We start from the raw sequence: 20,686 nt of genomic DNA, 5'->3' as shown, positions 1-20,686 counted from the left end.
ACATAGACATGAAAGTCGGGAACTCAGCTTCGAGATATGAGTTTATGTAGAAATATGTTCGAGAATGTGAAAGTATTCATAGAGCACTTGTTTTGCTCATCAAAGTTTCACGTTCTGGCAAAACTGCGGTAATATCTAAATTTTTTGAACGGGAATGCGGAATCGTTGCCTAACAATGATTGCGTATTTGGCGGATTTATTTTCTAACTCAATGAATTTGTAACTGCAAGGAACATAAGGATTTGCAGAATGCAAGTATGGCTGAAACCGACTTCCATTGTTATAGAAAGCAAGCATGAAGCTGCTTAAAACATGAACTTCGAGATATTCAAACAATTTAAAGAGTTCGAAGGACATTTCGACTGTTTATTTCTCAAAGAGATGAAAAAGTGTTAACAAAAGATCTGGATTGCAAAGCTTTTCAGATACAGTCGGAGGCAGCGATTTTGGCAGGTGACCTCGATGACATTTCCAGTAGGCGAGCCAATGTTATTTGTGTAAGCTACGTGAATGAGATGCGATAACATTCTGAGTCGTTTATATTTTCATACCAGTAGTTCATATCAATTATCATTATTATGAAACACACCACGGTACAGTTCGATTCAAAGAATACATCAAATAAATATATATGATTTTACAATACGTCTCCTATATTATATATATATATATATATTGTATATTGATCTAGTAAGGGTAGGGTTATGTATAATTATTATTAATCGAAATATAATTTCGTTAATTGAGTAAAACTGCATGCTGCGGAAGTCAGATTTATATAAAGGTATAATAAATAGGATTGCAATGGATATTAAAAGGGCAATAATTTCTTAACACGCACATTGTGAATAAAACAAAGAATAAAGCATTTTAAAATATTTGAAATCTTACAAAATATCGGAGAAACCAATTTTCTCTGCACAAATTACACCAATTGAAAAATATAATTATCATTCACAATAAATACTGTATTTTATGGATTCTAAAAAGTTGTTTATTAATCTAGAGGTATTGGCTGATGACTATACTAAATTCCAGCACAAAATTCATTCAGGATATGTAGAAATTACATTTTTGGATTTTATTAAGTGTATAGGTCTACTATCAAAAGGTGTTGCATATCCCCTTAAATACTGTACATGTGTTACCTGTGTTTATGTATATTTGCGTTATCCGATGTTTCATTTTTTTAATATAATTCATAGTACTGAAACTGCCATATTGGATTCGCACAAATTGTATTATTCTTAATTTTCGTCTCGAAACCCCTAAGATATCTAATTTAATTTCTCACCCATTTTTAAGGACAAAGTTGGACAAAATAATACCTTATTCGAATTCTGTGATCGCAAAGATCCCCAGATATCTACTTTCATTGAGATCGGATGACATGAGATTTCTCACTCCCTTCTGCATTTTCATCAGTACCTTAGGATATGGTATTTAAAAAATCTAAGAATGTTACCAGTATTGTAGAGAGTAACCTTCATTTTAAATCTTACGTCAGTATTTAAATATACTTTAGTGAATTTTTAAAATCGCCAACTCCTTTCTCTCTCCTCTCTGCTCGGAAGTAAATTTTAAAAAATCTGAAAAGTTATTTGAAGGGAGTACATGAAATTGAATTTTAGAAACAATTCTGAGAGATGAGATGAATAGTTTAACCCTATTTTATGAGTGAATCTTTGTTTTAACTTTAAAGGCTGCACGTCTGCTGGTTAAAAAAATAAATCGGTATAATTATTTTGACCATTACTGCCTTCCATTTTCCATCTCTTTATGTTCGTATTCGTAAAACTCAGTCTTATCTATTGACTAAGGATTAACAGAAACCTACGTAGACTATAGGGTTTAAGGAGATTTATGTTGACGAATCAATCAGTCTGTTCATCATAGAATAGCTTTTTATTATATAGATTGTCTTTATACTTTATATTAACGAGGGAAAGATTGTGCAGCGGCAACTGGAATTATCTCGAAAAATGTGTGCCAGGAAATGATTCCTTTTCATATATGTACATGCACACATCATAGATTACCGAAATTCTATAGTTTAGCTACATGTGTGTAGTTTTTGGAAGTGACTGTCCATTTAAGTCCACTCCGATCTTGAGCCTGTATGTTTACTCTTATGTCCTACCCATTCCAGCTTCAGTTTGCTTGCTGCAGAGATATCAGACGACCTTGCATCGGTGAGTAACTCGCTCTGGACTTCCGATTAATAAAATCCATCTGCTGAAATCGCTGGCTCCTACTATAAACATGGAGTCAAGTACGTCGACAAAGGTTGATGAAGTCTTTCTGAAGACATCTCTTGAAAAATCAATTCCAACCGGATAAAACTGACGCAAAACAAAATGATCCTGTCCGAGACAGAATGCCCAGTGCAGTATGCTGCCGGCATTTGAGACTGAGTGAATCTTAAGGCCATAGTGCCACCTGAAGGATTAGGTCGATGGAATAAAGTCAATTGAATTGAATTCAGTTCAATTTATTAGGCCATTAGACATATATTTATAGGCTTCGTCAGAATACATTGAAAAACATATAATTCACTTGAATAAACACTAATATAAGCCTAATTGAAAGAGTTAAATTTAAATAATAGGCCTACAATGAAAACATGAAATAATTTGTAACTTTTAAATTAATGAAAACACTTCAACCTTAATATATTAGTTGTAACTAATTGCATTTAAATGTATTTATTAAAAACAATTTCATGCAAATTTGTGTTAAAAAATTCACCAATAGAGTAAAAAGGATTATTTAATAACCAATTGTGAAATCTAGTTTTGAAGATATTGATTGGTAATTTATAATATTGACTGGGGAGCTTATTATATAATTTCATCCCCATAATTGAAAAGTTTGTGTTGCTCTTGTGTAATCTACAGTAAGCAATATTAATTTGTTCACTATTTCTTATTTCAAGATCAAGTATATTGGCCACTAATGAGTAATAAATTATCGATATTTTGTCGAGTGTAAAGTATTAGATCATATATACAAATTTATGATTGTTAATATATGTGATTGTCTGATCCCATATGGAATCGAAACTGCAACCTTTAGGCTTTAAGTGCAGACCTTTAATTGTGGCTCTACTGAGGTTAAAGAAGCAGTAAATTTGGAATATTCTTCAGGAATACAATTAATTATATTTCTGAATGGATGTCGTCATTGAGTTACTTGATTATAGTGTTCTACGTATTTCTTGAAGGGTTTTTCAGATTTAATTGCTCTAGGTAGTCAATTTCTTGCAATAATTCTCCTCACGATTGGTACACCCCTATATTACAATTATAATTTCATTGAAGTAATATATTTGTTGTTTTAGAAATAATTGGTTACAGAAGTAGGTCTGTTGTTCCTGTTAATATATGTAATTATTGAATCCAATTGGTTCTCAGATAAATAATAACAGTAGGAGCCATAAGCTCATTTTGTCGGTTATTTAATTCTACTTTATTAGAGTCCAACTAGATAAACATTATTCCTGTGCGTTTGTTAATGTTTCAATTGTGCTCAAATTTTCACAGAGCGAAAACTGCAAGGATGGTAAACTTCTTGTGTCCCTTACTGGAGACACGAGCTTATCAGATGGCCACACATACTGTGGATCTGGGAATTTCACGTTGGAATCAGAGAGCAATCAGCTGACGATGCAACTGATTACCTCATATTTCAACAGAGGTGCCTTCCTCTGCTCCATCACTGCGACCCAGCAGCAGACTCCTCCACCGCCCACCTGCGACTGCGGGTGGAAGAAAGAGGTAATCATCGGGGCAGGATATGTATGAAAATAGAGAGGATTAGATATGCATACAAATATTACTTAAATGTGCAACATATCTACAGTAAGATAGAAATCATGCTAATAAATTCACTATTACTATAAATTTTTCTCTTATGTTTTTACAATTGATGCAAAATAATGCCTCCAAGAGCCTGTTTCACAATGTTTACAAGCTTTGTAAATTGTAAACTTTGATCGTAAATTGTAAATTTCTGTTTCACAATCTTTGTTTGTAATGTTGAACTTTACAAAGGAAATCAAATCTTTACAAATTAAATTTTGCTCACTTTACAAGTATTGTTTCACAATGAAGAGTAATTTTACAAACGTGTAAACTTTACTTGTAAAATTACCATATTTTGAGATGTGTAAAGTTTGATATTGCAACAAATTACGAATAAATACAGTAAAGAAATACTTATTAAATTAATTTTTTAGTAACTGGATAATATTAAGAATTAAACTAACGCAGTTTTAATATTATTAAGGAGTTCTAATGACTCAGATGAAGATATTGAATTTAGGCCTAATCAAACGAAGACGCATACGTGAAATTCTCCGGCCAAGAATTAATAACACGTTCGTATCATTGTATGAATTAGATGAAAGGTTTCGAATGAGTCCCAGAATACCGCGTAAGTATTTATATACGAAGATTATATTTAATACATACCCGTACTTAAAAAAGAAGTTCCCTGCACCAAAAATAAATAATTCAATAATGCAATAACGACACTACTTATGCGGTATTCTGAAGTCGTTTCGAGTCCCGTTTCGTTGGAATCTCTTCTACAAGATATGGGACATCATATCCAACATCCAAAAGGACAACTGATGCCCTAACTTCAAAGAGAGAATTGTATTATTTTGCATTGGTTGCATACTAGCTGTTATTTCCGTGTGTTAGCAGATAAGCACGGAATTTCTAAGATATCTATGTGCAAAAGTGCCCACAGAGTACTTGATTTTGTTAAGAATTAAATTCGGGGGAGGTTTTTGATCACCAAAATGTTATTTACTGTAGCACAGAATTTGTATGTTGCTGCTGGGATCACTAATGTTTGTGAGGTTATGGATGCAATATTAATAAATACTGATGGATCAACACAAAAAATGAACCTGATTTTGTAGTTAGACATCGTAATTATTTTATCAATTGCATATTTGTACGTGAAATAAATTTGGTGCTAACTTTGGTCATTTAAGTAATAGATGTATTGGTATACTCGACCAATCGCATCACATGAAATTCCATTGTCGCCAATATATAAAAATCTAAATACTTTTAATTTTCTTTAGCAATACTTCATATTTTCTGTTGGTGAAATATGAATCAGCAAGCTTAGAATTATCTATTTTAGTACAAAATATAAACATATGTATCGATACTTGTAAAAATACAGCGACTTTAGCTCTGCTCCTTAGCGATTTTTCTAACTGTCTTTGGCGATATTGTGTAACCAATGTAAATTTCTTTAGCTGATTTTGTACAATTCGTCAAACTTTACAAACTAATAGATAGCATTGTGAAACACAATTTACAAGAATTTGTAATCTTTTACTTGTTATTTGTAAATTGTTAATTTGTAATTTGTAAGGATTGTGAAACGGGCCCTAGGACAATACGTCCACATCAGTACGTCCATCAGACAATTTGTACACTATCTCACGTCCACAGCTATTTTGTCCAAGGAAATTAGTCCAGCAAACATTTCCTCCACAAAAAATTGGTCCATTAATATTTCGGTCAAGAATTATTGTGTGCATATTTTTTTCCCCAATTTTTCTTTGTCCACTAGTTTCTGTGCAAACTAAATATTTTGTCCTGGAATATTTTGTTAATTTTTGGGTAACAAGCACTTCCAATATGCAATTTAAAAAAGAAGGGTTGCTATGGAAATGTATTTAATTCTTATTGGCGCTGTGAAAACATGGAAATAGGCAATGCCCGTTGCATAACCCACTGACATCACACGGCTGGAATACGTATTAAGAAAAGGAGAGCACATTCATATGCCAATGGAGACGAAGTGGAAGTAAAAAATGCAACAGGACGAACAAATGCAAGGCAGAAGATCTTCCTAATGTATCTCCATCAAGCATTTTAAGAGAGGAACTATAAGCTATTATATTGGTGGCTAAGAGGAAGTCCTTATATTGTTGCCAGTAGAGAACTAGGGTCTATAAACACGAAAACTATTGGAAGAATAGTAAAAGAGAGGACAAACGATATTTCAAGACAATATATTTTTAGTAATGTGAAGACCTAGGATCACTAAAATACTATAGGGAGGAGAAGCAGTTTTGGGAACAGGAAGAATATGTTAGACTAAATTCAAGGGAAGAGAGAACGGGAATGGCATGGTGGAGATTAGGTATCTGGAGACTCAAAAATAGGAGAGGGAACGTAGAGAAGGCTAAATGTCCTTTGTATGGACTAGCTGAAGACGCAATGCATATTGCTTTAAAATGTCAGGCAACGAATGATTTGAGAAACAGTTGGGTGGATAAAATTTTCTACAAATAAACGCTATAGTAGCTTATAAAAAAATGAATGGTCCCCTTAACGCCAACAGTCTGCATAAATTAGGAACATTTCTGTTTAGAGTTAAAATTAGATGGGAAGAGAAAGTCAAAGCTCTAACGGAGATGGAATTATAAATGTTGAGTAGTTACACGATAAGAAACTACAAAGAGTAGTCAATGAAGTAATAGAATAATTCTTAAGAGAGTAGGAGTTTTAAATAAAAGAGGTATACTTATTAGTTGATTATTATTATTTTTATCATTATTATTATTATTATTATTTTTATTATTAGTAGTATTATTATTGTAAACAGAGGATACTTATAAGTTCAAATGTATTAATTTTTTGTTATATTTGCATAGAGAGTAATGGCGGATTAAGAACTGGAAACATCTAATCCGCCATGACGTGAACAATGATTGATGAAATAAATAAATAAATAAATATTGTTGCCAGAGAGAAATAGTTTATTAAGAACAGTAAACAGCTCGAAACAGAAATCGTCCACCATTGCCAATTTCATAACAACGTTTTACTTCATCGTATAGTACGTTTTTATATTGAGTAAATATTATTTATTATTGTTACTATTATTATTATTATTATTATTATTATTATTATTATTATAGTATTGATAGTGTATTAGTTTCAAACCATTTATGCAAATGGACACTCAGGAATACTGGACGCAGATAATAAAATGGACAACTTAATAAAGATGACGAAGATAAATTTGGGACATAATAAATTGTAGACCAAACTTTCAGAGGACAAAATAGCACAATGGACACTTAAACTGTGGACGAAATAATAGTAGACAAAAAACACTCGAGGACGAAAAAATATAGTGGACGGAGTATCAAAGGGACGTACGAAACAGTGGACGAAAATAATATCCGTGGACATAGCGTCTGGGAACCAAAATAATACTTTAGGAAGATATTTGCTAGATGAATATTAAGCACGCTCACTGTTGTTTCCAGAATGGGCATTACAGCAAACCACTATATTAGTTTTCAGTTCTTTAATCCATGAAACAGGGGATAATTCTCTAGACCAGCGGTTCCCAAACTTTTTCAGCCACGGAGCCCTTTTTGAAGCAAAAGTTTCTCGTGGAGCCCCAAGAAATTTTACTTTTTAGTTTTATCTGTCTACGTTCTATGAAGCATATTTCACACGATACATAAACGGATGAATATGAATATATATATATATATATATATATATATATATATATATATATATATATATATATATAATTTTATTCGGTTGTTTTACGACGCTGTATCAACATCTAGGTTATTTAGCGTCTGAATGATATGAGTGAAAATGAGTCCGGGGTCCAGCACCGAAAGTTACCCAGCATATGCTCGTATTGGGTTGAGGGAAAACCCCGGAAAAAACCTCAACCAGGTAACTTACCCCGACCGGGATTCGAACCCGGGCCACCTGGTTTCGCAGCCAGACGCGCTGACCGTTACTCCACAGATATATATATATATATATATATATATATATATATATATATATATATATATATATATATATACACACACAATAAAAGAAACAATAGTAAAAAAGTGATATTAACAAGTAGTTAAGATATTTAAAAAATGTTACAATGTTACATGTACATCAGAAGATAATGTGAAGAATGTGCCTGTTTCTTGCAACAGAGTTTGTCAATGTCCGGTGTCATAGAAGTCAGTTGAAGACGTATATCGTCTTCTGTGTCCAAACAAGTTCGATATTTTGTTTTTGTAGCCGTGTACCCTGAAAAGGTCGTTTCACTGAGGTACACAGTACCAAAAGGCAGTGAGAGAAATTTAGCTTTTGAACTTAGTATCAAAAGATCCTTCCCTAACTTAGCCCAAAATTTGGGAAATGGTTTGCTTTTAAATTATGCCTGACAGTGGCTGTTCGAAACCATGTCTATAAGGACCTCATATCTGAAGCAGTGAGGGCTGCTGGTATTGACATCACTGGAAATGGATCTACAATCCACTCATATTTCTTTAGAATCGATTCCCGAGTGTCCCTTGGAAAGTATGAATTGATATTTCGAAGCAAATTGTCAAGGTGTTCTTTCATTATTGCTATGAATGAGACATTCATTGTTGTTATTTTCTTCTATAAAGTTTGAAGTCAATGAGAAACGTAAGATCCTTATTGTCGACGCTTTCTATGTAGAACACTATCTTTTTCTTCAGTGCGACAATTTCGTCATGAGCATCGAATATAGTCTTCAGTTTACCTTGTATGTATGTGCTGAATTCATTTTTGAAAATGTCTGCCAAGTAACATAATTTGTACAACCATTCCCGATCATTCAAATAATCTGCTAGCAAATTGATAATTCAAAAGTGAAGAAAATTCCGTTCGAAGTTCATGTAATCGGGATAACGTTTTACGGCGCGACAACCATCGCACTTCTGTGTGTAATATTACTAACAATGACTTGTGTATACTACCGATATCTTCACACAGGATTTTAAGTAGCCTACACTGCGAAGGTCGTGCCTTAACAAAGTTGATAATTTTGACGGCGTTGTCTAGTACTTGCTTTAATAACGCTGGCATTTTTTTCGTTGCGAGGGAATGTTGGTGTAGTACACAGTGACTACTGTGCAGTTTTTGAAACTTTCTTGATCCTTACAATAGCGCCATCTGTGCACACATCAATGCAATTTTCCCACGGTATCGAGTTTTCTATGAAGAAGGAAAAAATTCAGTATCGCTTGTAGAGGATGGCAATGGCTGCAGAACAAAATATTTCATGAAAAAAACCTGAAAATCCATATCGCACAAACATCATTAACATAGCTAATCCGGCAAAGACCGTGGATTTGTCAAGTTGTAACGAAAATTTCGTTTAAGTGATACGGGAAATCATGATATTTTTTACGTTTTTTTTTCATATATTCTGGATTCGATTACGCACAGTGTTATTTGGTAAGGGCACACTGGAAATCAAGTTTTGCAGTTTTCTCGTCCACCATGCACTTCACTACCTTCACTAATAGTCATAAGAGTTTCAGCAAGGGTGAGGTTTACCAGCAAGGGCCTGGTCATGACTAACCAAGTACGACGTTTTCAGTGCTTTCTCGTTGTTTGTTTTTATACGAGGTGAAATTTTGTCTGAACTGCATGGAGTTCGTCACTTTTTCTTTCGAAGTAGTCTACAGTTTTATTTGTGAATTTTTGAATTGAGAAATGCCGTCTAAGCTTGGCAGGGAACATAGAACTATTGGGAAAAACTTTGTTATATATCACACACTGTGGACGTTCATCAGCAAACTCAGTGAATCCCATGTCCAAATATAAATTACAATATTTTCGTTTGTTACTTTCAATACCTATACACTAGGCATTGTAGACTCTGAGACAGGATCATGTTCAACATATTCCGAACCCAATTCCCAGGAATTCGCACTATCTTCTTTGAAAGTAAGGTTATAGGTGTTGTTATCTCCCTTTGACTGAGCACTGGTTGATGGCTAATGACTCTTTTTTTTTCCTGCTCTTTTTTTTATTTTTATTAAAACAGATACAGAACAAAGACTTCATAAAATTATTTTAGAAGTGACTTAACCCCAAATATAGATGTCATTCTACAAAACAGTTCTACAAAAAGCTTTATGGTAACAAGCATTCTGAAAATTAAATTTTTTATCTTATATACCTTGTAAAAAATTCTCAACACAGCATTCCAAAGTGAATCCCGAGACATCAGTGATTCAATGTTCTCTCTTCAAACTCAATTTTACATATCTAATCGTCTTAGAAAGATCTGAAATTTGGCACTAAACATAATATCAATAATATTTTATCTTTCTTACAACATTATCTCAAACATTATGTAAACTGAAGCAGTTTCACATTATGTGAAACTTAATTCCTACAAGTTCAGAATTATTTTTTACATTCTTAAACTGTGTTGCAAGAGCATACTACATTGCTATCCTAGATGACCAACGCAATCTGATTGTATAATTATTTTGAAACTTTTCGTCAATAACCTCAGTTAACTTCATGGCTTGAACTTTTCACTCTAATTCATCTTCATAGTCAAAATATACCATATAGTTTCAATAGTTAACAGAATGAAAGTTCTATGCTATTAACTGTAAAATTAAAATTACATAAAATCATACAGTAATTCCTGGCTTACCATTATAACTACATTACGAGAACCTGTGATGTTGAATGAATAAGTTATAAACTTACATTATTTTTCAAACTGAGAATAACTGAAATTAAGTTACTCTGTTACCTCAAAATTCCCCTTATTTCACTAATAACATATTTACATACATTTAAATACTGAGTACAAGTTGAGGTAAAATGTACACTGAATATTGTTCAGTGTTGGTTTAATATTACCAATGAGCGAGCATGCAATGGTTAGAGAACAATGCTACAAGGGGAACACGTTTGTAATTCCTGAATTAAACTAAATTGAGTGAGCTATTCAGTTGTAATAGTTTTAGTTCTTTTAAAATTTGGGATGATTTGTCGTACTTCATTTCCAACTTGGCTGCCTCTTCTTTCAACATATGTAGGAATTCTTCCATTTTGTGCAAGGACTTTGTCAACTGGTAGTGCAGGAATCCTGAAGCAAGCCATACCGTTACAAATTTGTTTTGTTTTGTTGGTGGGTCTAATACCAATAATGTTTGGAACCAATCATGTAGTTGCGAATCTGGCCATACTTTTACTAGTAAAGCTGTTGCTCCTTCCCATATGGTTTTCGCAGCACCACAATTTGTGACACGATGTTTCAGTGTGTCTAACCACCCACACTTTTTGCATGCCGGGGAGTCTGTTAAATTATGGCGATGTCTCTTTTCTTCAGTCGGTATAATCTGGTTGAGATAGCAATATACTGTTGTCTTCCATGCAGTAGGGATGTTCGCCATATGCAAATTGCGCCATATATTTCCCCATCTTTGGTTTGGCAACTTTTCCACGATACGTGGCGTTTGCACGGCTTTCTTCATGAGGTAAGTGTAGATAGTCTTCGTGTTTTGATTCTTTTCATTCGTGACTGTTGTTGGTGGATATGACTCTATTATTTCCCAAATCATTTTCAGCAAGTGCGGTAAGGCGGTAGTTTTACTGCATAGTAGTGGAATGTGGTCTTGCCAGAATTTGTTGTCCATGGGATCGCTTTCATCGTGTTTCGCGCGAAGAATATTCCGTGTTAAAAGGGCCTGACTTTTCTCTTTTATTGCCGTCAGCTGTAAACCTCCTTTCGTTATTGGTAGATGCAACTGCTTTTTCGGAAGCTTGTAAAAATATCCTTTCCAGACATAGAAGCTGATTGCTCTGTCTAGCACTGTGGAGTATTTGGACGGAAGAGGCAAAATCTGTGCTAGATACCACAATTTGGACAGGCAAAATACGTTTATGTGCCATATCCTCTCAAGGAGATTGAGGTTTCTATGTATATGCTGAAACATTGTTGCTCGAGTTCTTGCAGACGTAATGGACCAATTGATGTAAACCATTTCTTTGAAGGATGCATATACTGTCAATCCTAAAATCTTTGCTTTTCTTTTTATAGGGATATGATTTACAGTGTGTGTAACAGGCCAATTGCCTAATGGTACTAATGATGACTTTTGTACATTTATTTGTGCACAGGATGCCACACTATATGTTTGTAGAATTTGTGGTAATTTTGTACACTCGTCTTCATCTCGGAGGAGGATTACAACATCGTCTGCATAAGCCCGGATCGTGAACATGTTGCACGTGGCTCGTCCAGATTGTAAGATGTTATGTGACATTCTAATAAGTGGTTCTATACCAATAGCGAACAGGCACATTGACAGAGGGCATTCTTGTCGTACCGATGATGCAATTGGGATACGTTTCGTAAAGAAACCGTTCACTTGAATTTTGGAGTATGCACTATCATACAAGCTACTTATAGCATTAAAAAATTTTTCTGGTATACAGAAGTGTTTCATAACTCGTTGTATATAGAGATGGTTCATTCTATCAAAGGCCTTATTAAAATCTATCGATAACAGTGCTGTTTTTCATCTGGGAATTCTTCGTAATATAAAATTGTATCACGAATGGTGGCAAGGTTGTGAATTATTGATTTGTCTGGTACACTGCAAGTTTGGCCTATTTCAATAATATCCCGAAAAGTTGTTTTTACTCTGCACGCTAGTATCTTCATAAATAACTTATAATCTGTGTTCAAGAGTGTAATTGGACGATATTCCGACACCGTACGTGGATTTGTAACCTTCGGGAGAAGTATTACAATCCCATCACTGAACCCCTCGACTACAATCCCTCTATCAAAAATGTAATTGAACAAGTCCACTAATGTGTCTTTAATTAAATTCCAGTGCATTTTGTACAATTGATATGTAAGTCCATCAGGTCCAGGGGCAGAATTCTTGGGTGCATTTTCTATTGCCCTAAGAATTTCTTCTTCTGTAATTGATAACTGAAGATCGTGTTGCTGCTGCAGATTCAAGTGTCTATTCACGTGCTTAAGTAAAGTGTCTGTTTCCATTGGAGATGTGGGAGATGCAGAATAAAGGGCTCTGAAGAAGGTTTCAATTTCTTTAATACAATCTGAGTTAGATGTTAATTGTGTTCCTTCCGTTGTTTGGAGGTGGGATATATATTTAGTCCTAGCGTTGCGTTTTTCCTTTACAAGATGGTATAGGGCACATCTTTCATCTTCGCTTACTGTTGGCGTTCTCGCACGTATCTTTACACCGTCCATGAATTTTTGTTGAAGAGCACAAATAGTCGATTTGACGTTCAGAATTTCTTGCCACTTATTACCACCCGCCTGTTGTACCGCATATAATTCATTTAACAACTCCAGGTTTTATAATGTTTACCCACTTTTGCATGATGTTCAGTTTGGACTTGTTGGCTTTGCTTATTAATTTTCCGAAATGTTGAGAAAATTGTTCACTAATTTCAGGAATGTGTAGTAAAGTGTTGTTCAGTTTCCAAGAGCCCTTACCATATACGGGAAGATTAATATCAGTCTGGAGTGAGAGGAGGACACAGTCATGGTCAGAAAATGGCGTTGGAAAAACTTGTATACGGTAAATATATTTACTGTGTGTTCGAGTGATATAGAAACGATCTAATCGCGATGTTCCATTTTGTCGGCGAAAAGTATATTCGACTCTATTACCATGGAGAAGCTTCCACGTATCTACTAAATGTAAGTCTTGTGTTAGGTTGGCTAAAACCGGAGATGGATTATACTGCCCCGTTTGATCTTTCGCGTGAAGCACGCAGTTCCAGTCCCCACCTATCAATAGACAGTCATATCTGTGACGAAGGAAGAAAGGGAGTTCCTTACTTAGAAAACTTTCTCTCTGTTGGCGATGATTAGTTCCAGAAGGGAGATATACATTTAGTATCTGAATGTTATTAACATTCATGGCTATCACTCGTCCGCTTGGATGTTTTTCGATGGCATCAACCGTAAGTCCACAACGATAAATAACTGCCGTACCACGATTTTCATCACCAGTATTAACAACGTAATCGTACTGCGGTCCTATGAAATCAAAGTTTTCGGTATTCACTTTCTGTAACAATAGAATATCTATGCTATTTTGTCTTATGAATGCATTGAGTAACGACTGTTTATTTTTACTTTGTAAACAATTTATGTTTAATGTTGCATAATTTCGTGGTAGCACCATATATTGAATTAAATAAAGTAGTGCAAGTACTGACTTGCAGTACGATATGGATATCCCCGTCTGCATATTCTACGTGCCAAAATTATTTATGGCTAACCGTCGTTAAGGGATTTTCCAGCCCTAACGTTTTTATCCTCCTTCGGAAGAGATTTTCCATCAGGACCGTCCTTCTTACTGCCGTCTTTGGTGCGACCGTAGATTGCGTAGGAGTGAGGTCGTGGATTGTTCTTGACCTTATTGCTAGGATACGTGTTTGATGTGTTCTTTTCGCTGGAGCTGCTGCCAGACGCCGCGCCATCTTCGCGACTTCTCAGACGTGGGTCCCGTGTAAACTCATTTTGCGTCATAGGTTTAAGTTTCTTAGATGGTGTTTCGGTAGTTGCCCTATTTTGTTTTCTTCGAGATCGAGTGTGGATTCCCCAATTTGCAGAGGTGTTTTTATTCCAGATGAAATATTCGTTATTTCCACGTCATCGGCAATAACTGCAAGTTGTTCCATATTCTGTGCACGATCAGCTGCATCATTTGCTGTATACTCTGTGGTGTCCATGATAGTTTGTTCATCTTCGGTAGTCACTGTTTTTGTTGCCTCAGTCTCTGATGCGGTGTCGGTTTCCTCTTCTACAGGTGCGTCACGTTCCGTGGGCCGTTCCGTCGTTTGCTCCTCGCGTTGCTGAACGACTGTTCCCGAAACAATGTCACTTAATAACATTTGTCTTGGTTTAACATTAACATTAAAGGTAGTTTTTCTCTGAGGGCAATCTTCTTTTTTATGATTGGGCTCATGGCACACATAGCACAAAATTGGTTGTCTCACATACGTGATGTGTGCGTTATATCCAGCAATGGCTATCGATCCTGGAATATGCTTCTTGATTTCCATTTTTACCGCACGAACGCCATTGTTAACTGGGAAAGGATAAGCTGTGCTCCACTGTTCTTGTCGCACTGAATGAACTACACCATACGTGTTTAACACTGTTTGAATTAATGAACTCGGCACCTCCGGGGGTAAATTAAACACTCGGACAGTTACGGATGGAACATCTGCCTTGCTTACTTTCACTTGCGTTTTTTCACCATTATTATATTTGAAATCCGTTGAACCTTCATGTTTGTGTATCAGTTTTTCGTATATTGTGGGCGATGTCACTTTTATATATAATGATTTTTCTTGTGTATTTAATTGCAACATTTCTACCTGTTCTGTGTTTAAGTTGAGAGTTTGTTGTATCCGAAGATGTACATCCATTGCCATAGGACAAGTAGCACTACTGTCAAATTGTACTTTAATTGTATTTAGACGTCGAATTGTAGACATGTTTGGTTTTCCTGTTGTCACTTTTCTTTACCACGAAGAAGAAGAAGAAGAAGAAGAAGAAGAAGAAGAAGAAGAAGAAGAAACTAAAAAACACGCGAAAGTATTCGTAGAATGTAAACATTGCACGAAAATACTCCGGCGTAATGCAACACTAGTCTACAGTATACACACACTCCGCGTACACAAACTCACTAGATATCCGCTCCCGTAACCTCGACCGTACTCTGCCGTGGTTGAAGCGAGACTGTCTCTTAGGTCTTAGGGAGCCCGTCTTAAGCCACATTTCCGGTTCAACGAAAGTTTAGCTAAAACATCTGCTATCAAATTAACATGCAGATATACAGTATTTATATTTTTTGAGGTAACGTAACAGTCAATAGATTGTAGATTCCACGTACCACGAATAACAAACGCTGCCTGCCCAGTATATAAAAAATAAAATAAATTTCGAGAATCATTGAGTACTTGGCAAGCAAGAAAGATCGAGATAGTTCCAATGACGAGTATATCTAATATTAATGCTTCCATGTAAGCAAGAAGAACGCAAACTACTTTCTCAGAAAGTATTTTTCGCTTGATGGAAGTAGTTTTCCTTTTCCCGCTAGAGACTAGATGGAAGCAGCAATTTTTTTCACCTTCATAACTTCCGGCGACGGAGCCCCTGAGAATCATCCGCGAAGCACACTTTGGGAACCGCTGCTCTAGACGATAGAAGAATATGTGCTAAGGGAGTAGCATTGACACATTGAGTTAGATCGAAATGATTTAGCGGAAATTCTTATACCCAGTGTCTTCTGCTGCAGACAAATTGGCAACAAAGTGTAGGCCTACTTCCGAAAAAATATGGAATTGACTTTCGCAGCATCACGATACTTTTTATAATTCCTATGAATCAGATTTAAAAAAAAAAAAGAGAAATCTGACGTATAAAGCTAAGTTGTGTTATGCATAAATGAATGCATGTATGTTTGTGTCTGTGTGCGCGTGTATGTATGTGCATGTATGAATTGTTATGAACTACTTAAATAATAATGTGTGTAAATAATGAAGTAAGAGTAACATATGCGTATCTGAGCCACAGTTTACAGTCCTGCATTTTAAGTACTCCGAGCTTGATTTCGTATTGTACGTAATTCCAAGTCAGCAGTCAAGCTGCATCGGAAGTACGTGAAGCTACTTGGATAGATGATTCGTATGGGTCAATACTCCATGCAGTTTTATTGTCTGCACAAAGCGAATGCAAGTAATGTTGGAAGTAGTGTCGGGACATATATTGCAGGCAGCAAACGTGGAATTGGTCAACTCTTACCAGATTGAAAATAATGTACACAATGCTATTTTACTAGAACAGATGCCAAACTTGAAAAATATCGGTTCTCATATTAAAAAAATATATATTGTAACACCCTAGTTACTGAAACGTGGAGTAGCTCAAGTCAGAAACGCTTTGCCATATTCAATTATTTATTTATTCATTTATTTATTTATTTATTTATTTATTTACTTATTTACTTATTTATTATTCACTTATTTATTTATGTAATATTTATTTATTTATTTATTTACTTATTCACTTATTTACTTATGTATTTATTATTTATTTATTTATTTGATTATTTATTTATTAATTTACTTATTTATTTATTAATTTACTTATTTATTTATTTATTTACTCATTTATTTATTTATTTACTTATTTACTTATTTATTTATTCATTTATTCACTTATTTACTTATTTACTTATTTATTTATTCACTTATTCATTTATTTACTTATTTCTTTATTTATTTAAGTATTTTATTTATTTATTCATTTATATACTTATTTACTTATTTATGTATTTATTTATTTACTTATTTATTTATTTACTTATTTATTTATTTATTTATTTATGTATATATTTATTTACTTATTTATTATTTACTTATTTACTGATTTATTTATTTATTTACTTATTTATTTATTCATTTATTCATTTATTTACTTATTTACTTATTTCTTTATTTATTTATGTATTTATTTATTTATTCATTTATTCATTTATATACTTATTTACTTATTTATTTATTTATTTATTTATTTACTTATTTATTTATTTATTTATTTACTTATTTCTTTACTTATTTATTTATTTGCTTATTTATTTATTTGCTTATTTATTTATTTGCTTATTTATTTATTTACTTATTTACTTATTTATTATTTACTTATTTACTCATTTATTTATTTATTTACTTATTTACTTATTTATTTATTTATTCATTTATTTACTTATTTATTTATTTATTCATTTATTTACTTATTTATTTATTTACTTATTTACGTATTTACTTATTTATTTACTTATTTATTTATTTATCTATTTATTTATTTATGTATTTATTTATTTATTCATTTATTCATTTATATACTTATTTACTTATTTATTTATTTTTTATTTATTTATTTACTTATTTATTTATTTTTTATTTATTTATTTACTTATTTATTTAATATTTATTTATTTATTTTCTTATTTATTTATTTATGTATTTATTTATTTATTTATTTATTCATTTATTTATGTATTTATTTATTTATTTATTCATTTATTTATTTACTTATTTATTCATTTATTTATTTATTTACTTATTCATTTATTTATTCATTTATTCACTTATTTACTTATTTACTCATTTACTTATTTATTTATTTATTCATTTATTCACTTATTTGCTTATTTATTTATTTATTATTTATTTATTTGTTTATTTACTTATTTATTTATTCATTTATTCATTTATTTACTTATGTACTTATTTATTTATGTATTTATTTATTTATGTATTTATTTATTTATGTATTATTTATTTATTTACTTATTTACTTATTTAATTATTTATTTACTTACTTATTTATTTATTTATTTATTTATTCATTTATTTATTTACTTACTTATTTACTTATTTATTTATTCATTCATTTACTTATTTATTTATTCATTTACTTATTTATTTATTTATTTATTTATTTATTTATTTATTTATTTATTTATTTATTTATTTATTTATTTATTTATTCATTTATTTATTTATTTATTCATTTATTTATTCATTTATTTATTTATTTATTTACTTATTTACTTATTTATTTATTTATTTATTTATTTATTTATTTATTTATTTATTTATTTATTTATTTATGTATTTATTTATTTATGTATTTATTTATTTATTTACTTACTTATTTATTCATTTATTCACTTACTCATTTATTCATTTACTCATTTATTTTTTTTCATTTATTCACTTATTTATTTATTCATTTGGTTTTGTTTGTTTCTTTTTATTTATTTCTTGTTTATCTGTTTATTTTTTGTTTGTCACAATTGTACTTCACGTAGGCTACTTTGTAATCTACACCTTCATTCCAAGTTAGAGTTCATTTCTGTGCTGAAAGTTCGAAAGTCATTGCCGAGTGTATGAAGAAATTATTTAAGAAATCAATTAATTAAATTAGTAATTCTGAATAAGTGAACTTCGAACCAATAAATTGAAATTAATTAATTTTGGAAGTAATTATCTCAAGTAGATGAATGCAAGTAGAATAATTGAATATACATCGAAATAATTCACACTGAATGAAAGTTTAACAAATGAATCAATCTGTAAATTTATAATGAATAAATATAGAAATAATTAATTTATCATTAAAATGAACATAAAATTGAGTTAGCAGGGCAGTAGCGAAGAGTGACAAAATGTTTGGGTAAGCTTGGCTGAAGGCATGGTTCGGAAATAGTGATCTATGCCGAGCTTTACGTCGCTAGAAGGTAATCGAAACGCGGAAACACTCCTGTTTTTAATTAACTACATTCTAAATTAATCTTGTCCCTTCTTCGAAAATGTTTGGGAAAGCTCAGCTTACCCTGCCTACCCAGAAGCTTAAGCAGGATACATAATAAATTAATTTAGAACTGTTTAAGAAATGTAGAACGAATTGATTAATTTTGAACTGGTTCATGCAAGTTTAAACAAGTTCGCGCAATTTAAATAAATGAGTAGCTTTTGAATTAGGAAATAAATGTATAATGAATGAATGGATTAGCGTAGTATAAGTAATCTTAGAACGTGTAAATGAACTTAGGACGAGCAAATAAATTTAAAACGACAGAATGAATTTAAAAAGAGAGAAGAGAATAGAACAGGTGAATAAGATTAGTACGGACGGAAGAATTTAGAGTGCGCAATCGAATTTAAGACGAGTGGATAGGCCTATCTTTATAACGAGCTGAATAAATTAAAAGAGACGAACAAAGAATTTAGACTAAATGAACGAATAAAATAGTAAATAATTAATTTATTAATTAGTACTTGTGAGGCCAAAAAATTGGAAAATACTACCGTACAGTTTCCCGAATCTAATTTCCCGAATGCTTTTCTCCCGAAAACAAATTTCTCGAATACCATTTCCCAAACTTTTTTTTTTTTTTCCAATTCCCGAAAATGTTACTATTATTAGGAAATGTGTGTTCGGTTCAAAACTGTGCATTTATTAAACTTATTTGTTTTGAATTAAACTTATAACTAATTTGGTCTTAAGGCTAAAAGGGTTTTAAGGTAATTTACTTAGGAAATCACTATGCTGTAGGCAATTTCTTTTCAATAGTCAATGATTCAATCTTCTTCGCGAAAAGCTTCATATTGAATGATTTATAATATAGCCTACGACTCACGAGAAGTTCTCAACAGTGAAGTAGAGAGAGCTACGTAGAGTCCTCGTATTCGCGACCTGCAGAAATTTTGAGAGCCTCGCGAAAAGTGATATCTGGTATTTCGATGATGCTTTCAAGGTATTTCCTTCAATATTTACCGAATTATTTACTGTTATGGGTATAGTGAAGAGGAGCGGACAATATCCTGAAAAATATTACCCTTACCTTTCGTCTATGCCTTGCTGTGCTCTAAAGAGGAGGCACAGTACGTCCCCGCTGTCAGCTTCTCAAAATGTTGGAATCCAAGCGTGCTCGCCGCAAAAATATATGTGTGATTTGAGAAGGGTAGAATTAAGAATATTTCTAGGAGTGCCAGTTTCCTTCGCCTTTTTTTTTTTTTTTTTTTTTTTTTTGGAAAAATCTGTGTACAGAAAAATTCAGAATTTAGGTTTACAAGAAGCATATAATTCTGAAGATCGATGCACCTGCCGTTGGCACTTGCGTTTGTTCCCACAGCTAACGTGAAACAATGTTCCGATGTTGCCCATGAGTGTCCTTTGGTAACTGTCGGGAATATCTTCCAAGTCCTCTAGACTAGACGGCATTTCGGAAGGCGGTCAGCTGCTATATGCGCCGTAGCATTTC

At 32.7% G+C, this 20,686-nt stretch overlaps 1 protein-coding gene across 1 annotated transcript in view; it reads left to right on the top strand.

The window, feature by feature from the left end:
* Nucleotides 1-20,686, top strand: part of LOC138691090 (venom serine protease-like) — an 83,315-nt gene that overhangs the window by 45,331 nt on the left and 17,298 nt on the right. Inside the window, exon 3 of the mRNA XM_069812797.1 lies at nt 3,543-3,776. Coding sequence (XP_069668898.1) covers nt 3,543-3,776 — 234 coding nt within the window. The remainder of the gene's footprint in view (nt 1-3,542; nt 3,777-20,686) is intronic.

The sequence above is a fragment of the Periplaneta americana genome, chromosome 16, assembly GCF_040183065.1.
Source record: "Periplaneta americana isolate PAMFEO1 chromosome 16, P.americana_PAMFEO1_priV1, whole genome shotgun sequence".
NCBI lineage: Eukaryota > Metazoa > Arthropoda > Insecta > Blattodea > Blattidae > Periplaneta > Periplaneta americana.
This window is presented reverse-complemented; position numbering and strand designations above follow the sequence as displayed.